A 21,237-nucleotide genomic window follows, 5' to 3' on the forward strand; every position below is an offset into this window, starting at 1 on the left:
CAGACGTGGGTCACGAGTGCGCCGTGACTGGTTGTTGGAAGCAATAAAACTCATTCAGCTGCTCATGACAGGTTTAAATGAACTGCTGAAGACAGATGTGTGATGGAAATAACTGATACCTGCAGCCTGAATGCGGCAGAGTATGTGCAGATTTGCATGAGCTAATGCAGCTGAAGAGGTTGTGTCGGTGACCTCATAAGAGCCCCTTAGACTAACTAGTTTCACACTTGACTGCTACACAAACAGAATTATGTGAGTGGAAGTGGCAACACAAACCTTAGTAGTGTTGGTGACGAGTACATAGTTGCTCTGGTGACAAAAGTTACAATGTGCAGCCATGACCAGACTTTGTGTCCGTTGTCGCTTCAGTCTTACATCTTCCTGCGATCGTGTGCAGAGTCACAGGACAAGAGTCGGTATTTATCAGCTCGTGGGCCAAAGCCCGAGTGATAAGTGATCTATTCCAGTCTTATCAGTCCTCCAAGCCTGTACGCTCCCAGTTGCTTATTAGGGACTAAAAACATCCTCCTTTAAAACGGTGACAGTCTAAGGCTACGTTCACACTGCAGGTGAAAGCGCATCAAATCCGACTTTTCTGACCCTGTGCGACTCATATCCGATCATGGTGTGACAGTGTGAACGCCACAAATCCGATATTTTCAAATCTGACCTGGGTCACTTTCGTATGTGGTGCTGAAGCTGATACATATCTGATGTTTTAGAAAGCGACTGCTGTTTGATGGTCATGTCGCATTAAATCCGTCTTTTACGTCACCGACACAAGACAGACGCCGATTATAAGCGCCCGACATCGCGAACGCTGCCTGGCCATCCCGTGTAGATGTCAGTGAAACTGTTGGGAAGACAACGCTGGAGAAACGTGAACATTTTCTTTGTACTGCAGATTCTGACAGAAATCTGCAGCTATCCTTTGAAGCAGCGCTCCTCTCTAAAACAGCAATAAGGATCATTATTAGGCCAAATGTAGATAACACAATAACTTTATAACTTAAAGCAAAATTGGGAAACGTAAAGTCCGAAACAAGTCTTTATAGTAAGGCCATCAGTCACACAATACTGTTTGGTCTGGGTCTAAACAGAGCGCGTTGTGTGTGACGTCTTCTTTTCTGCATGCGGGCGCTTTGAGCGTTCACACTAGAGCACGTTTGCTGTCGCATTTTATTTATCGTGTGAACAAGCAGACAAAAAAAAATCAGATTTGATCAAATCAAAATTGAGCATTAAGACCTGCAGTGTGAACGTAGCCTAAGCAATTTCCAGCATGCTGGAGCGCCGTGTCACAAGGCAAAAATATTGAAACCGAAGGATTGTTGATGGATCAACAGCCAATCTTTATGATAGGAACGGATTAGGATCAATTGGGATTTGGCCAGAAGCTGATTTTCAGCAGGCGGCAGAGAAGTGGAGAAAAGTTTGAAACAGAAATAAAAATCTGACTAAAACCTGAAGCAGGAAAGTACAGAAACGCACCACCAGAGGGCAGTATTAGCTCACATTAGTCTCACTGACGGCTGCATCAGCAGCGCTCCTGCTCCCCCTGCTGGCAACTCGCTGCACATGCACTCCAGAGCAAATAGAGAATTAGAAATGTTTATTATTCACTAAATTCAATACTTTTTAGACAACATCATTTATGGAGGTACACAGTTACAAAAATGGTCTTTTTATAATAGCGTCAAAGAAAATAAATTCTTACAAAAATAAATGGCTCGCAAATGGTTTTTAAAATGACAACAATGTTCTTCATAAAAATACAAATGCAAGACGAATCACAAGCGAGTCTACATGAATTTAAGGTGTACAGTAGATTTTCACAAACGCTGAGAATTAAAGCTCGTTTTCATTGGCAAAGAATCAAATGAGTTCAGCTTATCGACAGAAACAGCGAGGCGGGTTTTTCAGGAGTGTGATGAAAACATACAGACACTGTGGTTAATTTGACTAATTTGCATAGTTTAAACACACAACTATGAGCCTACAGTATGTACAAGCACTAATGAATCCCCAGGTTTTAGAGACCAACTGTAAATTTGTTCTGATATATACGAAGAGCACGACTCGTTAAAAGAACGCACAATACAACACTGCCACACACAGCCTGTTGGCCAGTTTTGGTGTCACAACATCTGTAAAAAAATATAAAAATCTCAGTGTCGACAAAAGCAAAAAAAACGGTAAAAGAAAGCTGTTAAGTTCAGCCACATTTAAGGTCGTTACGAACGCCGACGTGAGAAACCCTCAGCTAATGTTCGTCGGCCACACAGAGGCTGCGTGTTTGCTCACCTACAACATCACCGACTCTTATCTGTGGAGGAAAAAACAAAGAAAAGTCGCCTATCAGAGAGCAAACGCAGAAAAGCGAGCAAAGCGTTACCTCGGGCGACTAATTATTAGGTGACCTTCAAACCGCCTTTGATCCTCAGGAGTAACCGTACCCTGCAAGCACTGAGGCCAAACAGGCCGGAGGCTCCTCCCCTCATTCTCTCCCAAAATCAGCGATTATTTGTTTACAGTAGATCATTAAACTTGCAGCGTGTTCCCCGTGTGTGTGTGAGCGTGAGTGTGTCCTTTAACTTTGGTCTCAGCAGGTCACAGAGTCTTTGTGGCATGTTGGAGTGCATCATGTGCTGTGGGCAGAGTGGGTGCTCCTCAGTGGTTCTTGTCATAGTCCTTCACCATGCGTTTGATGTGGAACAGTTTGTGTCTCAGCCGGCGGCACTCTGTCTTCTTAGCCTGGTAGTCGGACGTCTGCAGACGCAGCACAGAAAAGTCCGTTAAAACAGAAACTCCACACAGGTTTGGGTCAAAGGTCTTTAATAATAATAAATAATGTTTGTTTTAGGTGAGTTAATAAAAAATGCCTGATATGTCTCCTCACCTGCTTCAGGTCCTTCAGCTGGTTATATTCCTCAGCTACAATCTGGGGAATAACGCAGAGGTTATAAGGTTTGGTGTGATCGTCATACACAAAGGAAACATTAAAGCTCACATTTTGTGTCTTTTATGCACAAAGAGCTTAATAAGCAATGACTTTTTTAACACAGTGGCTCTGAGTCACTCTTCACCCTCGATAAAGGCCAAGTCGAGAGACTCTACAAAGTCAGACAGGTTGGAGTTGTGATCCGAGAAATGAACTGTACAAAAACTGACAGTTAATGGAAAACTCTGATATTAGCATAACTCCCTGTAACAATTCTCAGAAAGGTTAGTGTATTTATAACAGCGGGGGACCGATCAGCTTCTAAAAGCCAACGAGTAATGATGGAAAAAGCTGCTGCGTGTGACTCTCGGAGCTTAATATAGACGCTTTTCCATTAGTATCTACTCGGATCGACTGGTTTTCCATTACAACTGAAAACCAGCTAATGTGCATGATCGTTGTTATAGCAACGCATCCGACTGCGTAATTAGTATGCGTCACGAACGTTGAGGCGACGATATAAACTCCGGGTTAGTCTGTGTGGCTCCTCGTCACGCTCGGGGAACGCAACTCATGACTCTGCGAATAACGCCACTGACCAGCCAATCAGTGGCGTGCAGTCTGACGACATCACATTTTAGTACCTGCTCGGATCGCAGGTACGATGACCTGATGGAAAACCCTGAAAACTGTGGCGAGTCGATCCGAGTAGGTACCAAGGCGGACTTTATCATCGCAGTTTTTTAAGTGACAAACACAATAAATACGTCAAATATAGAACAAATGTAAATGTTTGTTTTGTCGTCTTTGCAGATCCAGGATCGTATTTATTATGTGAAATGAGTTCCACTGAGGGGGAGCTTCTCTATGATCCTGCTTTAGTGTCCTTTCCGTGTCCAGGCTCGTGCAGCTCAGCCGTGTCGTGACTTTCTGAGGAGAGGTTTCATTTCACCTGGTATTTGGCTGAGGTGTCGTCCAGCGTGTCCAGCTGCCGGCTGAGCTTGTTCAACTGGTCGTTAATGTCGTCCATCTCAGCACACAGCCGCTTGTACTCCCGAAGGTCGGCGTCAAACTCTCTCTTATAATCGTGTCGCTGATCATCCGATGTTATCTCTGGGTACATGCTGGAGGAAAAGAATGAAGGGAGGCAGGTGGTGCAGAGGAATAAGTGATGGAGAGACAGCAAAGGAAAGAAAGACAAACATCAGCATCGCAAATAAATCTCGACCAGTCAAAATGCAGAGTTATCAACTTCATCAGTCAAGTAAACGTTTACTTCTACAGCACATTTAAAACAACCAGCTTATAAGCATATGCCCCATAATAACAGTCACTAAATCAACTGCAAATATACGCTAAAAATCATTAAATAAAACTAAGTAAAAAATGCTTTTTCTATAATAAAATCCAGCTCAACTAGAACTGAAATGGATCTAGGAATATCCAAGAGCAGCTGGCTCACAGACCTCAGTGTCCTGATAGTTTAATAAGGTGGCGCCAAACCATTAAGACAAGTGCTGACATTTTAAACTGGATCCTGAAACAGAGCCAGTATCAGGAGACCAATTAGGGCTGCCACGATTAGTCGACTATCAGAATCGTCGATGACTAATTTAATAGTCGACGCGTCGTTTGAAGCTTTGTAAGATCCCAAAAGACGCAGGAATAATAGCAGGATTTAAGAGTGTAATAACGGACTGAGTCCCAGAATTCATAGCGCAGCCCAGCTCAGTTTCCAACAATGGCGGCAGCTAGTTAGTTTTAATATTACTCTTATTATTCTTTCTGGGTCACAAAATAAACGTTTAACATATTTTCAGGCGAGAATGTAGCTGTGTAAACCTCAAATATCTGCTCAGTTTATCAGGACACCACATATTTTCAAAAGCGCTCCGACGTTTTCGGAGACGTCTGTTACCCACTAGCTCGATAGCTAGCCGGGGGCTAGGCTAACTAGTGCCGTGAGAACACCGGACTCCTGGCAAATCGTTTCAAACCCACCGCCGTCTTTCACTACTCAGGTTAAACATGATTTATGAGTCACTTAGATAAATTAAAAATGTTGTTGTTTGGCTTTTTTCAGTATTTTATTTGTTCCTGAGTAAATCTGTTTGGCTGAGATTAAAGTTATAGTTTTTACACAGCTGAATAAACGTCAAGCAGACAGCTGATTATCAGAAGTGTGAGATGCTGGAGAATTTACTCCGGTGTCCTGTTATATTTTAGATAGCAAGGAGTTTATTAAACTTCACCGAAACAATCTGCAAATTTCATTAAAATTTAATAAACTATCATCTTGTCTTTATTTTTAGTTAGCACAGACCTTAAAAGCTTAAAGCTGTAAGCTAATGATAGTTATATAAGAGCAGATGCTGCTGGTGCAATAAGCTGTACGTTTTACGTCCAATGGATGATGATCTGATTAGTCGACTAATCGCAAAAAATAATCGGTGACTAGTCGACTATCAAAATAATCGTTTGTGGCAGCCCTAAGGCACGCCCTTTCTTTCATGCAAAAGGTGAGCTGCTGCTCAGCGTTCAGGCCAAGTCATCAAAGCCAGCATAAAAGAATGACTGATATTCCTTCAGCACAGAAACACTGAAAGTTCAGCTGTGGCGAGTTCAACTTTAAATGTCTCCCTCTGGGATACTGAAAGTGTGAATAAATGTAACCATGCACAGTGTAAATTTCCTGTCTCTATAATGGACCTTGTACCTTTGTCCCACTTCTCTAATTATGGCCGAGTACAGCTCATGTGAGGCGGCATGCTTTAGAGGATTAACTGCTCTCCTGGACAGAACGAGGGAAACGCCGCGGCCTCTCGTCCTTTGAGTGTCTGTAACTTTACCATTTTAAACGTACATGTTTCAAATCAAGAGATGTTCTCCCTGCACTTTCCGTAAATGAAGATACTGTGCATGGTCTTCTGAGCTTAGGAATTAAGTCGTGTCAGAGAATATAGGTCAGGTCCCGAGGGCACGACAGCATTCGGCTGCAATCCCCATCCTGAGTTTTTTGCCTAATGACATTTTCTTCTCTAATCCAGACTGTGAGTGAGCAGCTCACAGATAAAGTAGAAGATTATTTCTCACCTCTCCAATTCTTCTGCATCCAGTTCATTGCCCGTCTCTCCTCCCGTGGTGTACTCCGTGTCATACTGAGACTCGTCCAGTTCTGGGTTACGTCTGCGCCTCTTGCCCCTGTTTGCGGAGGGTTTGCGGCCTCCGCCCGTCTCTTCTGAGGGGCTCGAGCTGGTCCCCCCGCTGTGGAAGAACATTTCTGATGGCCGGCTGTTTGTCCGTTCAGAGTACCTGCAGAAAAAAGACATGAGAACGCGGCTTCTTCTTTCACGGGCTTACCCCCCCGAGGGGGTAATGATTATAAGTTTAGAAGAGCTTAGAGCTCCGAGCTTTTTGTTTTTCACCAAAGAGATTTTTGCATTTGTGTTTTTCATCAGTTTGGGAAACAGTAATGACAAACATCATCCCACAAATGGAAAAGATCAGCAGCGTTTAAACCATAACATGCTTGACGCTGCAGATAGGAGCACATGAAACAGACAAAACCAATCGATAACGTCAGCAGAGTTTTTCCATGTTAATCTCTGATTTAATGATCGATACTACTTTCTTACATTATGCAGCTAGACTGGAATTACATGTAAAAGAAATTTGGGGAGGGAACTTTGCATTATGAGGCTAAGATTTAAAAAAGCAGACTGTTTTCATCGTGCAATATGACCCAGAGTTACTGCAAAAAAGACGATCGCGTGTGCTGCCACCCTGTTTCCTTTTCGCTCAGCTTCCTTTAGCTTTTTTAGTTTTCACAGTGCAGAAAGGTGTAGTCAAACATTTTAAAAATATTTAACCAAAGATTAAAAAGCTCTAACGACATTATAATCACAATAATAAAAGAGTGCTCCTAAATGCCCCCGGCAGACGCCATATGGAGGAAGGCAAAGGTAGACCTTTACTAACCCATTTATGATTATTGCTGCTCATATCTACAATCTGACTCTGTGCCGTATGGAGGCTCTCAGTGGCCAGGAAGCAGCTACAGCTCTTTAATAATGAGAACGAGAGACACATTCAATTTTGTGGGGATTTGTGGAGGAATCCAAATCCAATGGCACAGATATTACAAGCTCCTAAAAAACAACTGTGCACACTGCATCTCTGCTGCTTATCAAACACAGGTTCTGTTTGCCTTGTGAGGAAAATCTGCACTTTGAACCACATCGACTCAGCGTAAAGTGTGTGTATTTTGTGCTGATAACAGCACAGTCTGAGCTGATATCTATATCTATATCTATCTATCTATATATATCTATCTATCTATCTATATATATCTATATCTCTATCTATATATATCTATATCTCTATATATATATATTATATCTAATATATATATCTATATATCTATTATCTTATATATATCTTATATATATATATATCTCTATATATATATATATATCATATATATTATATATATATTCTATATATATATATCTCTATATATTATATCATATATATCTATATCTATATATATATATTCTATATATATATATATATATATCTCTATATATTATCTATATATAATATCTCTATATATACTATATCTAAGTATCATGATATATAACTTATATATTCTATACTATATATATGTATATCTATATATCTTATATATCTATATATATATCATCATATATATATCTCAATATATATCTCTATATATCTCTATATATCTATTTTATATATCTCATATTATATTTATATATATATCTCTATATATTCTATAGTATATCTATATATATATATTCTATGATATCTATATATATAGATATATTAATATATAGAGATATATATATATGAGAAATAGATAATATAGAGATATAAATATTATAGAGTATATATATGAATATTATATATAGAGATGAAATATTATATATATATAATATATATATATATATATAATAGATATATAGAATATATAGAATATATATATAGATATATATGATATATATATATATAGAGATATATATATAGATGATATAAGAAATATATATATATGAGATATATAGAGATATATATATAATATATATATATATATATATATATATAGATATATATATATATAGATATATATAGATATATATGAGATATATATATATAAGATATATGATATATATATATATAGAGATATATATCATATATATATATAGAGATATATATAATATATAGAGATATATATATATATATATATATAAGATAGAGATATAATTAATATTATATAGATATATATATATATATATATATATATATATATATATAAAATATTATAGTATTATATAAACTATATTATTAATATCCACTATATATAATATCTCTCTCTTCTCTATATATAGATATATATATATATAATTAGTAGAGAGAGATATATATATATATATAAATATATATATATATATAATATATAGATATATATAATGAGAATTAATAATATATATATATATATATATATATATATATATACATAACACCTGTGATGCAATTATATATTATATATATATATATAATATATATATATTATATAAAGAAGAGAATTTATAAATATATATAATATAGTAAAATAATATATAATATAAGATAATATAGAGAGAAGATAGATAATAGAGAGAGAATAGTATATAGATATTTAATATTAATATATTATAGATGATATATATAGATATAATATATAGATATAGATATAGAGATATAGATAGATAGAATAGATATATAGATAGATAGATATAGATATATAGATAGATAGATAGATATAGATATATAGATAGATAGATAATATATATATATATATATATATATATAAAGACAGAAGGAAGTGTTTGTGACACAGCTTGTATCCAAACACTGCAAAGACAACAAAAACAAGGTGCTTCAGAAATGCAAATATCCTGCTGTCGTCCTCAGAGAATTCAAACAACATGAAATTTTTACAAAAGGGAAAATTAATCCAACAAGCACTCAAAAAAACACAGATCTGTGTTGTGGGCAGGGCAATATGTTTTTGTGGGGTTTAACATGGTTGGGTGAGCCATGTGCTCTAAAGTGGGCTTTGCTTTCTGTCAGAGGACCCCCCCCCCCCTAAAAAATATAAACAGATTAATTCTGCATCATTGAGCCAAAGAATCTGTGGCAAAGATATTTTGTAACAATCTATTTCTTTTCTCTTCCTCTGATACAATAAATATGTTCAATGATAAGTCCTGAGCTCAGGGTAAAGTGTGTGTTCTTATTAGTGATCTCACACAGCTGACTGAAGTGACACAAATCAGGAAGCACGAAACAGTTCTGTGGTTCTGGCACTGTGTGAAAGGAATAACAATCTACAATAATAATAATACAGAGTATATACTATACATGCCAGCTCACGGTGTTGAGATAAGTATCCAAAGAAAAGTGAACCACCTACTCGTTGTTGTCGTACGCATCGTCATTGTAGGAGCTGCTCTCCACCTTGGGTGGGGAGTAGGAGACGACGCTGTTAACTGCGGTGTTAAGCGGCCCGCCTCCCTTCTCTGACACCAGCAGGGTCGGGGCATCCTGAACACTCCGGCTTTCCTCCACATTGTTCACCTTCAGCAGGACGGAAAAAGCAGAGAGAGCAGGTTCAGCAGCTGCAAACAAACAGCTGAAGCACTCAAAGACTAGACCAGCACACGGCCTCGTTTCTCCTCTGACACATCGGATCCACCAAAACCATCTACTGGGAATTTGTTTTGTGCCATGTGTCATTCGTAATATTTACTAGTTCTACTTAGCAAAAGCTTTGAAGCAGTGAAATATACTAAAGTAGAAAGTGATAAAGGAAAGCGTTGGCTTCAATGATGGCTTTTAAAGACAAAGAGATGAAGGAAAAAGTTTAGTAATTAGTACTTTAAGTCTGAGTGAGCAGTCAGGCATAAAATTGCACTTTGCAATCCAACTCCACACTGAGCAGCTCGGCTCGCAGTGCACGAAAAGCTCAGGAGAGCGAAAACAAAGGAGAGCTACAGGAGGTGAATTATAAATCAAAACTAAGACTAACCAAAAATAAACCAATTCTTTCAGACTGCAATAAAATACTGTTTGTTTTACTGACGCCTGTTTCTGATCCTTAAAACCTAAAGCAGTGAATGACATACACAGCAATGCTTCACTTCTTTCTACTCTCTCACGTCTTCACGGACACCTGGAACGGATCTGCCCTTCCTGTCTGGCGTTAAACAAAAGGAGTCGAAACGTTTCCCTGTATTTCCAAGTCCTTCCTGTGAGGTCAGGTGACAGCATGACGGCTTTCCTCACAGTGAAGGCCTCAGGGTCGGTCAGTGTTTAAGCCACTAAGTGTATCAATGATTAGACCTGCAAACAAAGCAGCGGCCTTGAAACGCGCTCTACTATCTCTACTACCTCGCACCGAGGGTTTACTAACCAACCACCGTACACAGCGCTACTCCTGTGATAACATCGCACAGGTTTTCCGCTCTCTAGGTGGTACATCGCTAAATTCCTGAGAGCTAAACATCAGCCTTGCCCCTAAAAAACAATAATCACACTGGGTGGAGCGCTTGGGTGGGGGCGAGCAGGGCTTCGTGCAGCTGCAGGAGAATCCTGTTGGAAGAATCTCAACAATGTCCTCTCAGTGAGAAGCACAGCGGCTGTGAGCGCAAGCACAGTAAGAATGTCTGAGAGTGCTGGGCCTGCTGAAGCAAAGCCAGGAGGCAAAGATTGACAGGAAGATTAAAAAAATGGCTCGCAGGCAATGTTGGATGTTGATGAGGAGGCGCTGACCCATGGAGCAGCAGTATAAATGAGGCATAAGTGCATGTCAACAAAGGAAGGAATTAGGGGGCATAGACGAAGAAACAGAGTCTTGATGGAGACTCTTAAGGCTTAAAAGCAGAAAATCAGGAGATGTGTCTGTGTCAGCCGGGAAAGGTCGGCTTGCATAACTTTATAAACCTTTTATTTGAGGTAATTAAGTAGAGATGATGGTCTTTACAGAAACTTGTTAGAGCAGTGTCTAATCACAGATTTAACTACTTAGACACGAGGTGAAAATGTGGAAGAGTAACCGATTCTTTGCTCTCCAACTCTCACCAATATTTTCCTCATTATAATGTTGAGTTCACGCTGCTTAAATGTCCTGACAGAACATTTTCTAACTGTGAAGCAGCTCAGGATGCTGCAGACAGCCCTGCAGGAACCGACTCTGATGACCTCATGCAGCACACACAATGCAGCGCACCACCTCGGGCCAGCTGAATGCAGCTTGTGTGTGAGGTCATCAGAGCGAGCCAGGCCTCCCTGAGCTCAACAACAGAGACGGGTCCAATCTCAGACCGACCACAGCCTTAGACTGTCACTCGCCTGGTGCTTAAAGGAGCCAAACGAGGCCGATGACTCATTCTGTGGCAGCGACGCAGGTAGTGTGTCAACAAAGTAATAAAAAAAGCCTGCGGTGTGAATGTGACTGGCTGTGATCATCATAATGATAGTAATATAATGAACGTAAGGACAGGAGAAAGCCACTGGCACACGCTGCCCGATGTGCTTCATGTAGAGCGCAGTCTTCATGCAGGAAGTTTGACGCACTGACTACAGATCATATATGTTGTAAACGTATAATTATCTGCTCCCACTGATCATTAAATCCTCTAAGATTCATCTTTCTGACTCTACAAACTCTTCTGTGACTAAAAATATACTTTGGTGTTTTGACTTCCCGGAGAAATTTGTTCCAGTGAAGAGACTTCATTACTGCTCCTGCAACGAGCTTGATGACTTCACTGTGCTCCATTATTAGGCAGCAGTGCTAGTCACTGTGGGCTCTTCTCATTCACTCTGCCCTGCCTGTACACCTCTGCGTGCTATGTTACACTCTCGGGAAGGACGAGCTCTCTCAACAACAAACGGCTCTATATCATTCACCATTACAACACGTCTGTTTGGTGGAACTTCTGGTATCTTTGCAAGAGCTACACTGTGACTCCCAGCGTCCTTCGACACACCGGTGTAATCAAATGATATTAGGCGAGAATGTAGCAGTCTTAGTTTTGGTTGTGCGGCCTGCGTCGGCTGTCTTAGGGCGAGAGGGAGGATGCAGCGGAGAACATGCAAACGCCACACAGAAAGGCCTGATGGTGGAATTGAACCCAGGACCTTCTCGCTATGAGGCAACAGTGTGAACCACTGTGCCCTGTTTAATCATAATTAATCTGGGTTTCTTTCTTTTGTAGCTGGCACGTATCTGCTATGTGCCATGTTTGTATATTTATCTGTGTTTCTGACATTCGAGTGGATGATGTTTGAACAAACACTAGATGGGAACAGGAAATAAAGACCATTAGTGTGATGAGGTGCTGTGCCGGAAACCTGCAGTACATTACGTGACTGAAAACATTTCTTAGATAAAAGTGCACGTTTCTCTGCATCCTTAATTCATCAGACTATCCTGTTACGGCTGGTTATGAACTATAATTAAATCTCTTACACAGCGCTCCCACATTTCAGTGCCTGGTCCTACATGACTGAAAGGCTGTTGACTTTTAGAAAAACACAGAGGCAAACCACCTGCCTGCTTACTATCTCCTCGGGTGGTTAATGATTATTCAGACTGAAACCAGGTTGTAGGCCATTTGCAAACAATCACCGATTGCTATCATCCTGACCCTGAACAAAGTGACTCTGTCAGAGGAAACGTTAGCGTTAGCGTTACTGTTTCCCTGCTGAACCTTTCACAACATCACACATGAAACTCCTCTCGGACTGTGAACTCATAAAGCCAGGCAATAAAAGCATATGAGAGAAGTAAACTGGTGATCAACACCAATCAACTGTCTCTCGACGCAAGTTATATGTTACAAACAGCAGAGGTAATCAACAGACTAAAATAGGGTATGTGCAAGTCTCTGCTTGGCTATTTACAGGTCACCACAATCGCCTACCTGTCATTATCACTGATGACTATCTACACAAGAAGATTACCTCACTGGCAGCTTACCTGCTCACCTACTTCGCTGCCATTTAGCAACAAATCACATTATTTGTGACAGAGAGGTAAAGCAAGTCGGCTTAATCGTTTATGCAAAAGACACAAAACAAACCCCGCTGTGGTTGAGCATTTCATCATCTTATCAAATCTGTCGGTGATTACTGTGCTCCACCTGAGGCTGGATTTAAACTCTGCGTGACCCTGCTCGCTTGACTCCAAGCTCTGCATGCATCGACTCTAGGCTAGTTTGGGGCAAAGGAAATGCAGGAATGCAGGAAGGAAATGCGATTTAGTTTTTTAAATCCTCCATTTAAACCTTATTAAACTGTGTCCACCATCCTGTTGTCTCTTACCCAGTCCTCTACATCTCTGCCCTCTGAGGCCTTCCCACCAACAAGAGGCTCTTCCCAGTAAATATTCGGTTTGCCGTAGCGCCAGATCTTCCCTCTTGTCCTCTGAGCGAAGAAAGCAGCAACACTCAAGGCGATGACAACCAGGAATCCACATGCCATTGCAATTCCCTGGTAACGACAAGAATATGAGTCTGAGTACATCATGAAAGAGATAAGCGCCGAGATAAAGTTGGTTTATCCCGGTACAAAAAGTACAAATGTGTGGCAACATTATGAGTCACAGTGCTGCACAGAACTAATGTGAGAAGGTTTTAACAAGCAGATAACAGAAAACAACTGAAGTCGTTACCATTTTCACTTTTAAACGGCTGATAAACACAGAAATAATTAAAAAACAAATCAATCAAGAAAACCTCTCGCAGACTTTTTACCATTTCAGAATAAACAGGTTCATCAGGCAGCGTCGTCATTAAATAATCCTGGAAACAAATCCTTCATTTAATGTAGCTACAGACCTCCTGTGGGTCCACAAAGCAGTAATGGTACAGGTACTGGTTGTACATGGGGAAGCCTCCCACTCCTCCCATCTGCGAGTAACTGGTCTGGTAAAGATTCTGGCACATCATGAGCATTGGATTGTACATCATACTGGAGGAGCTCTGGGCCATGGGGTTTACCCCCACGATGTAGACGATGTTTATGATGCCCTGAAAGACACAGAAACAGTGCACCGACATATTTAGTGTAAGCGTAAAGACACATGTGACATCTGAGGGCTGATTAGTGAAAGAGACGTTTCAGAGGCAGCAGCATCAGATTACATGATGGCAAACAGTCAGCAGCAATCTTATCACATGTGTGGCGAACACATTGTGAGTCCAAAGGCCACAGTACAAGGAGGAGACAGACACCTTCCACGTTGGACTAACAAATGTTCACTGGCTCTCTGGCTTTCATAAGTATGTATTTAATAGTCAAATCAAGTGGAATCATTTTTAAAAAACAAATATTTATGTTAACAGTAAATGAATGAATCATAACAGTGAAAGCTCCCAGGTCAGCACAGAAAGTCAGACTCTCTCTTTTCACACTGGCTCCAGAGTCGTGCTCTGTACACTGAGCTCAATAAACGTAATGGTGTGCTGGATTAACATCTGTATGCAGCGGTTCAACAGAGCGAAGAGTAGAAGCATTCGGCTTCAAATTATTTTTCTGGTATTTCGGGTTTTAGAAAACATCCAAATTTAAATACTATTCATAACAAAGAAAGGCGTTCCCAGTTTTGACTGTGGGCGTAGGTGTGAGATGGGAAGCTTGCAGGAAAATACTGATGATGATATGATTATGTTAAAAATACACTTTATTATCCTAATGGAGTTCCAGTTTACTATCCACCTGAATTAACCTGAAAGAGCAGAGCTCTCACAGACATGCTTGCTGTCCATGTACGTATCTGTGCATGTGACTTAGTATATCATTACATCACTGAGCTCGGTATCACAACGACTATCAGCTGTTTGCAGTGGACAACGACACCGTCTACAGGCCCAATATTACAAACTTAAACTCAGAAGCTAAACAATCTGTTTGTGTTTCCCTCTATTCATATTTTTGTGGGGACCAAAATCCCCACGAGTCTGAAGACATTTTTGAGGCTCAAAATGTGGTTTTCGAGTCAGGGTTACGGTTAGGGTAGGCTCAGGGTCAGGGTCAGGGTCAGGGGCTAGGGAAAGCATTGTGTTAATGACATGTCCCCACAAAGATATGAAAACATGGTGTGTGTGTGTGTGTGTGTGTGTGTGTGTGTGTGTGTGTGTGTGTGTGTGTGTGAGATTCAGTGATGACTGTAAATTAATTTCCCTTTAAGCTTTACTGTCTGTGCAACAACAGTTTAAGTATATGTCTTGAGCTAAAATTATTTTTGCTGCATGATGATAAAGTTGAGCTCTTTTGGCAGGGGAGTTGGGGATTTTTGTCAAACAGCTGATGAGAACGACTACAAAAGGTTTTGTCCTAAATGGGAGGTTTATGAGGGAGCTCGGGTTACGTTGGGGGGGCTGTAGCTCAGGAGGCAGAGCGGGTCATCGAATAACTGGAAGGTTGGTGGTTTGATCCCTGGCTGCTGCAGTCTGCAAGCCAAATATCCTTGATACTGACCTCAAGTTGCTCTCTGCATCCATCGGAGTGTAAATGTGTGTGAACGCTAGACAGAAAGCACCTGTGTGAATGAGGCATGCTGTGTAAAGCACTTTGAGTGCTCAGGTACATTATTCACCGTGTTATGCTAGCTTTTGTAAATAATTGACTTATTTAAAGTAAAGGGCTCCTGTGTTTCAGTCTCCTCAGTGATGCAGAAGCACAGAGTCAGAGTTCGCTCCATCAGATGAAGGTTCTCTTCTATTATCTCCAGAAAATTAGTAAAAATATATTTACAGCTTTAAAACTGTCCAGCAAAGGTGTTTTTATTTGGCTTTGTACCTTGTTTAGTTTGAATTTGTCGAGACTTCTTTGCTTTACTGATTATTTGCCACTCCCATATTTTACAGTGTTATGATAGCACAACCTGGCAAACACTGAGGAGACAAATAAAGTGTTGAGAAACATAATTTTCACATGAATATTATGCTTTCAGAAGATCACTCACCAAAGTACTTGCACTCCTCTCTGTGTGTGTTAATAAAAAAAGAGCACATGGGAAATTAAAAGCAGTTTTACCTGCAGGGCAGCCATCAAAACGCTGGATATCAAGACAGCCAGGAAGTACTTTCTGCTGCGGACTGCGTTGGTTTTAGAGAAGCTGGCAATGAAGAAGGCCAGTGCTCCTACGAAGTTAATGGCTGCCATGGCAATCATAGCAGCTTTGGCCGAGTAAGGAGAAATGTAGGAGCCGGAGCCGTAGTAGTTTCCGTATCCGCCGTAACCACCGTAGCCCGAGCCGTAGCTGCCTCCAATGTAGCCGCTGCCGTAGCCCATCCCAGAACCGTAGTAACCCATTCCCGAGCCATACCCGTACTGGATATCCCACATGAGCGTGGAAGCCACACAGGCGAATATCGCCAAACACAGCACTATGACTGTGACCATCATGGCTTTGACGATCCCAGGAGGTGACAGCCATTTGTAGAAGTGCTGCGGCTTGTCCTCCATGTAGTAGGATCCCGGTGGAGGTGGGTACACGTTGTAGTCGCTCTGAGGGCCATGGAAGCTCGCCGCAGGCCCAAAGCCATTGTTGGGTGGAGGGGTGAAAGGGGGACTGTAGACCGGCGGACTCTCGTAATGCTGTTTGTCAAACATCGCTCAAAGACGTCTGAAAGTGTAAAGAGAAACACACAAAAAGTCCGTCAGCAACCGAGAGATCAACATGTACGGCGCACAGGCGGGAGGAGCCGTCCTCAGCTGCGTTTCGGCTGAACTGATATGAGCAACGCTACATGAGCAGATACGGGAAAACTAGGTGTGACTAGCAAACGAGGACAGTGTAAATGTTTTACCACTTACAAGGGAGTGCGTTTTATGATGGCACAACTAAGTTTTGTTTATCCAGTTTTCTCCTGTTTGGCTGAGAAAATCGCCTCTTGGACAGATCACATAGAAAAAGACACACAGAGAAAAAAATGAGAGGAATAGCCGCAGTTATGAGGTCTGTGAAGCAGCCGAGTCAGAATCAGTACGGAGACGTCAGTACCAGGACAGGGAGAGCATCCAAACAACAATACTTTCCTTTCTGCCTCTTTACAGGCTGTGGAAGTGTCTCTAGCCTCACAATGTCCACAATTTGAATATTTCACATCTCAGTATCCAGCTAAAACATTTTTCTGCTACACAGAGATTTGCAAGGCCGCAGTTTACGACATAACAATCCCCATTCTTCTAACGCCGAGCTGTACAGGGAGTGGGAGGCCAACACGTTTCACTGAAAGGCACGTAAACAGCTTTCCTGCAGAAGACCTCGAGGCCTCCGTTACCTTTATGTTACTGAAAACTGTGCTCTCTCTGTGTGTGGTGTAAATACGAGTATAACAAAGCGTTACACCTGCAACTCATTAGTTAGCATTATCATTCAACAAATAAAGTGTAACCGGATCTCAAGTTTCATTTAAAACAGCATGTAGACACACGTACAGAGCCGGTGGAAGAGCATGTTTGACATTTTTCTTACTCAGTTTCTGTGCTGAGATGTTTTTCGGGGGGGTTATTGGTAATTAAAAAAAAAGAAGGAAAAAGCCTAAGATGCCGAGTCATTCAGAAGTTTAGACACACAGAGAGACACAGTCCCTGGCACTGCCCACAGTGTCATAACTCTTGCTCTCTTTTATGGGACTCGGGTGAACACAATGGAAGAAGAGGTCTCGCCTCAGAGCCTCCATCTCAGACACCTTCCCATTATACCCTCCCTCGGTCCTCCGTGTCCTTCAACCCCCTTACAATTGCCCTGTCTCTTAACTCTCTCCCCCGCTTCTCTCCTGCCCTCCATAACTTCTTGTCTTTGTTTCAGGAGCAGGAGGGCCAGAAGTCAAGGCTGCCCGTCACGGGAGCAGCGTTGCTATGAAACCAAAGTTAGAGAGAGAGAGAGAGAGAGAGAGAGAGAGAGAGAGAGAGAGAGAGAGAGAGAGAGAGAGAGAGAGAGAGAGAGAAATTGGGGACGATCAAACAAGGGCTCCTCTGTGCTGCTCCTGCACGGACGGAGGCAGAAAACAGAAAAACAGAAAGAGGGGGGTACAGGTGGATGAGCATGTCCTGGGTGCTCGTTTGGTTCCTGCTACTGCGTTTGTTTATATCGGTAATTTAGCTTTTTACAGCAGCCCACTGTCCCCAACTCAATAAATGTTGAGCAATGAAACAAACCAACAGAGGCCCAGAGGAGTGAAATCAAACAATGAGTTTGAATGAACACAGGAGAAGAAGTCTGCAGCATCACATCAGCACACGTCTCCTCCTAAGAATACACTTGAAAATGCTTTTATAACATCGGGGTTAACGCCCCTTCTCACGTCGATTACAGATCAAATACATTGTTTACAGTAAATGGCACATGTTAGATGGCTAAAAAAGTTCCTCTTCCTATAACACCTTCCATACATGGCAATAAATTTCAAGCCTAGATGGTCTAGAGGGCTTGTCCTTTCTTGACTGGTCTTCTGTCATCTGTTACCAAGCAAACTGAAATGCAGTTAGAAGCTAAATGAATTTGGGGCCTTTGGCCTGACAGGATTATATGTGTTTGTAAGCGTGTACGCAATCCTTCTGTGCTCCAAGTCACCTACACAATAGATTGTGAAGACATAGCACTTCACAAAGCTTAAAACCTTCTTTAATAGACTGAGCATCAACTCTGAATGAGCACAAACATGCAATGTGTATAAAATATGTAATAAAAAGGTTAATATGGTGGCAATAGCTTTAATAAACATCTTTAATGCAATATCAGTGCTGTAGGATATTATTAATGCAATGGTAATAATGCAGGTTATATTGTAGCAGTAAAATAATTTCTGTATGTCCACACCACTCAGCTCTGACTGTGTGACTTCTACCTCACATTTAATTGCTTCTCCCTAAAATTTCCACTTGATTGCACAAGCAAAAGCTGAGCACCTCAGGTCATCTCAGGAAGAAATCAGCCAACAAGCCACTACACACTTAAAATACTCTGTTTTAAATAAATAATAAAACTACTACTACTATTACTACTTCAGATTAAGAGCTTGTACATGAACAAGAAAGATGTTTGTGGCTGCAGCACAATGATTGTTACAGCCCACAAAAACATGGGGATTACTTATTGGGAACCTTTTCTCCCAGTACTGGCCTGGATACAGTGTAACTACTGTAGCAGGAGTAGTACAACACCGACAGCAGTATCAGTACGTGTTTGTCTAACACTGGGTTGCCTGGCTGGTTTTGAGGCTGGGCAGAGAGCGCAGTGCTTGGACCGAAGTCACAGGTCACGTCAGACGCCCACCAGCCACAGTCTGAGCACCACTACAACACAGAGTCTCTATCATCCGTCGCTCATGAAGGAATTCCAGTTATACAGTCACATGCCGTACATCTGTCAAAAACTATTAGACCCCTGCCCGATGTAGGCTGCGACCCACTGGCACACTCACACGGGAGTCAGCCAAGACTTCCTGCTCAAAAACACCCACTGACAAAGCTGCACCATAAAATCTGTGGGGAATAATCACAGCTTTCTTTTAATGCTCTAACACGAAAAAAGCTCGAGGGACGCGTTTCACCTGGTGGTTTTAAAACCCTCCCCGTGCCAGACCGAGACACAAAGACAGGCACACGGACCTCCAACAATGACTTTACAGAATAACCAGCTGATTGAGGGAAAAGTAGGCAAACTGAAGCAGGAGGTAGGCAACAGACCCCTGGTGTCTACGACGCTTACACGGTCTTAATAAAGGTTGCATTAAGAGTCGGATCAGCCATTAGAGTAGCTCTGCTTTAAATATGAAGGGTGATAAGATCAAGGCGCTGTAAGGTGTGCAGTATTTTGCATGGCCAAAGCACAACTTCACACACACATGTATTTATATTCATAAGCGCTAACCTGGGTACAGACATCACTGAGGTAACACAGCGGTCTAACCGATTACATGCTTCAAGTACTTTGGATTTAGCCGTGATTTATTTTACGTCAAACTAAATACTCGTCGTGATATCAATACAGGCGGGGTTTTGCGCTCTTTCGAACAAGAGGGATTCTGGTAGTTTTAAACAGGTTTATGTACCGAGCGTAAGCTAGCTAGCAGGACTCGGGGGTCGTTAGCCCACCTGTCGAAGTAACGAATGTAAACCCGACACTCGCTGTAACAGCGGCAAGTATGAACAACTTTATGAGACATTAAAGAAAGTTACCTCACTTCTTAGAGGCAAAAAAGTCACAGTCTGCATTACCTCTATCCACCTCACGGTTATCTTACCTGAGGTCGCCGAAGGGGGGGGGGGGATAGAAACTTGACCAGTGTCCGCCCTTATTTCCTGTCAAAACTCTCCTTCCTTTAAAAGTGTGAAGCTGTTTGGGAAACTAAAGCGCCCGTAGAAAAATGCGTTTCTCCGTTTAAAGTAAACCTCTATCTGAAAGCAGCGCTGGAGTGGTTTCTCCGTCTGTAGCAGCCGTCTGTCCCCGGCACAGAGGCGCAGTGAGCGGTCTCTGAACAAGTGCTTTGTCCCGCTGGTCCGCCGCGATGATGAGGCCCGCCGCGCTACACCGCCGCCTTTCAACCGCAAGAGGTCGCGCTTTCTGCCTTAGCACGACGACACACCAGACGCACGCATTATTAGAAAGCAATGTTTTCGCAGCAGACACATAGTAATAACATTTAGCAACAAAAGGGCTCAAAAAACGGAAGCAGGCATAGTCTTCCGCTAGACGATATAGTTCTTAAAGCTCATCAACAAACCGGCTTCAGCGTAGATGCTTAAGAGGGACCGTAAAAAGTTTACACTAGTTGGAAAATAACACCGAGAGGGGAAAAAATACAAATTAAAACTTTTGCTAGGATTTGTTTTCAATAAAAGCTGTATTTTTGGCACGTGCTCTTTAATTATGTATTTATTCATTCATTTGGCTGGAGGAGTTTTTACAGGTTTATACCTGTAAGTCAGATATAAAATTAGAATAAAAGTTTGCAGTTGGGGGCCAACACATGTGTTCAGTGTACTGTCACATAAACACTCATATTAAATAACACTGATACTTCACAGCAGTTCTAATACAGTTTGATAAAATTAATAAATGGAGAAAAAAACTGGTGTTTTTAATAAGTTGAGCTGATAGAGTAAAATAGTGATAGTAGTAGAGATGATAGTGCCATATAAACAAATACTGCTCATTTATTCCCTGTATTTTTACTTTAATGCTGCTCTGTTACACTGTTATTCCCAATGAACCTTAATAA

The 21,237-nt window shown here is 41.4% G+C and overlaps 1 protein-coding gene across 4 annotated transcripts; it reads right to left on the reverse strand.

Moving 5' to 3' along the window:
- Positions 1-1,597: 1,597 nt before the first annotated feature.
- Positions 1,598-20,554, reverse strand: si:ch73-61d6.3 (occludin). 4 transcript variants are annotated; one of them, XM_005938551.3, is made up of 9 exons: positions 20,260-20,554; positions 16,043-16,634; positions 13,843-14,034; positions 13,328-13,495; positions 9,414-9,577; positions 6,035-6,253; positions 3,894-4,065; positions 2,900-2,941; positions 1,598-2,769 (listed from the first exon to the last, which is right to left on the reverse strand). In XM_005938551.3, the coding sequence occupies exons 2-9, from the start codon at positions 16,619-16,621 to the stop codon at positions 2,671-2,673; spliced, it is 1,635 nt and encodes a 544-aa protein (XP_005938613.1). In that variant the 5' UTR covers positions 16,622-16,634; positions 20,260-20,554; the 3' UTR covers positions 1,598-2,670. The 4 variants fall into 4 exon arrangements, with proteins under 4 accessions (XP_005938613.1, XP_042083278.1, XP_005938614.1 ...); XM_042227344.1 differs by lacking the exon at positions 20,260-20,554 and adding an exon at positions 20,195-20,213; XM_005938552.3 differs by lacking the exon at positions 20,260-20,554 and adding an exon at positions 16,826-17,864.
- Positions 20,555-21,237: the final 683 nt, after the last annotated feature.

The sequence above is a fragment of the Haplochromis burtoni genome, unplaced genomic scaffold (genome assembly GCF_018398535.1).
Source record: "Haplochromis burtoni strain Fernald_Lab_line unplaced genomic scaffold, NCSU_Asbu1 Contig_256, whole genome shotgun sequence".
Taxonomy (NCBI): Eukaryota; Metazoa; Chordata; class Actinopteri; order Cichliformes; family Cichlidae; genus Haplochromis; species Haplochromis burtoni.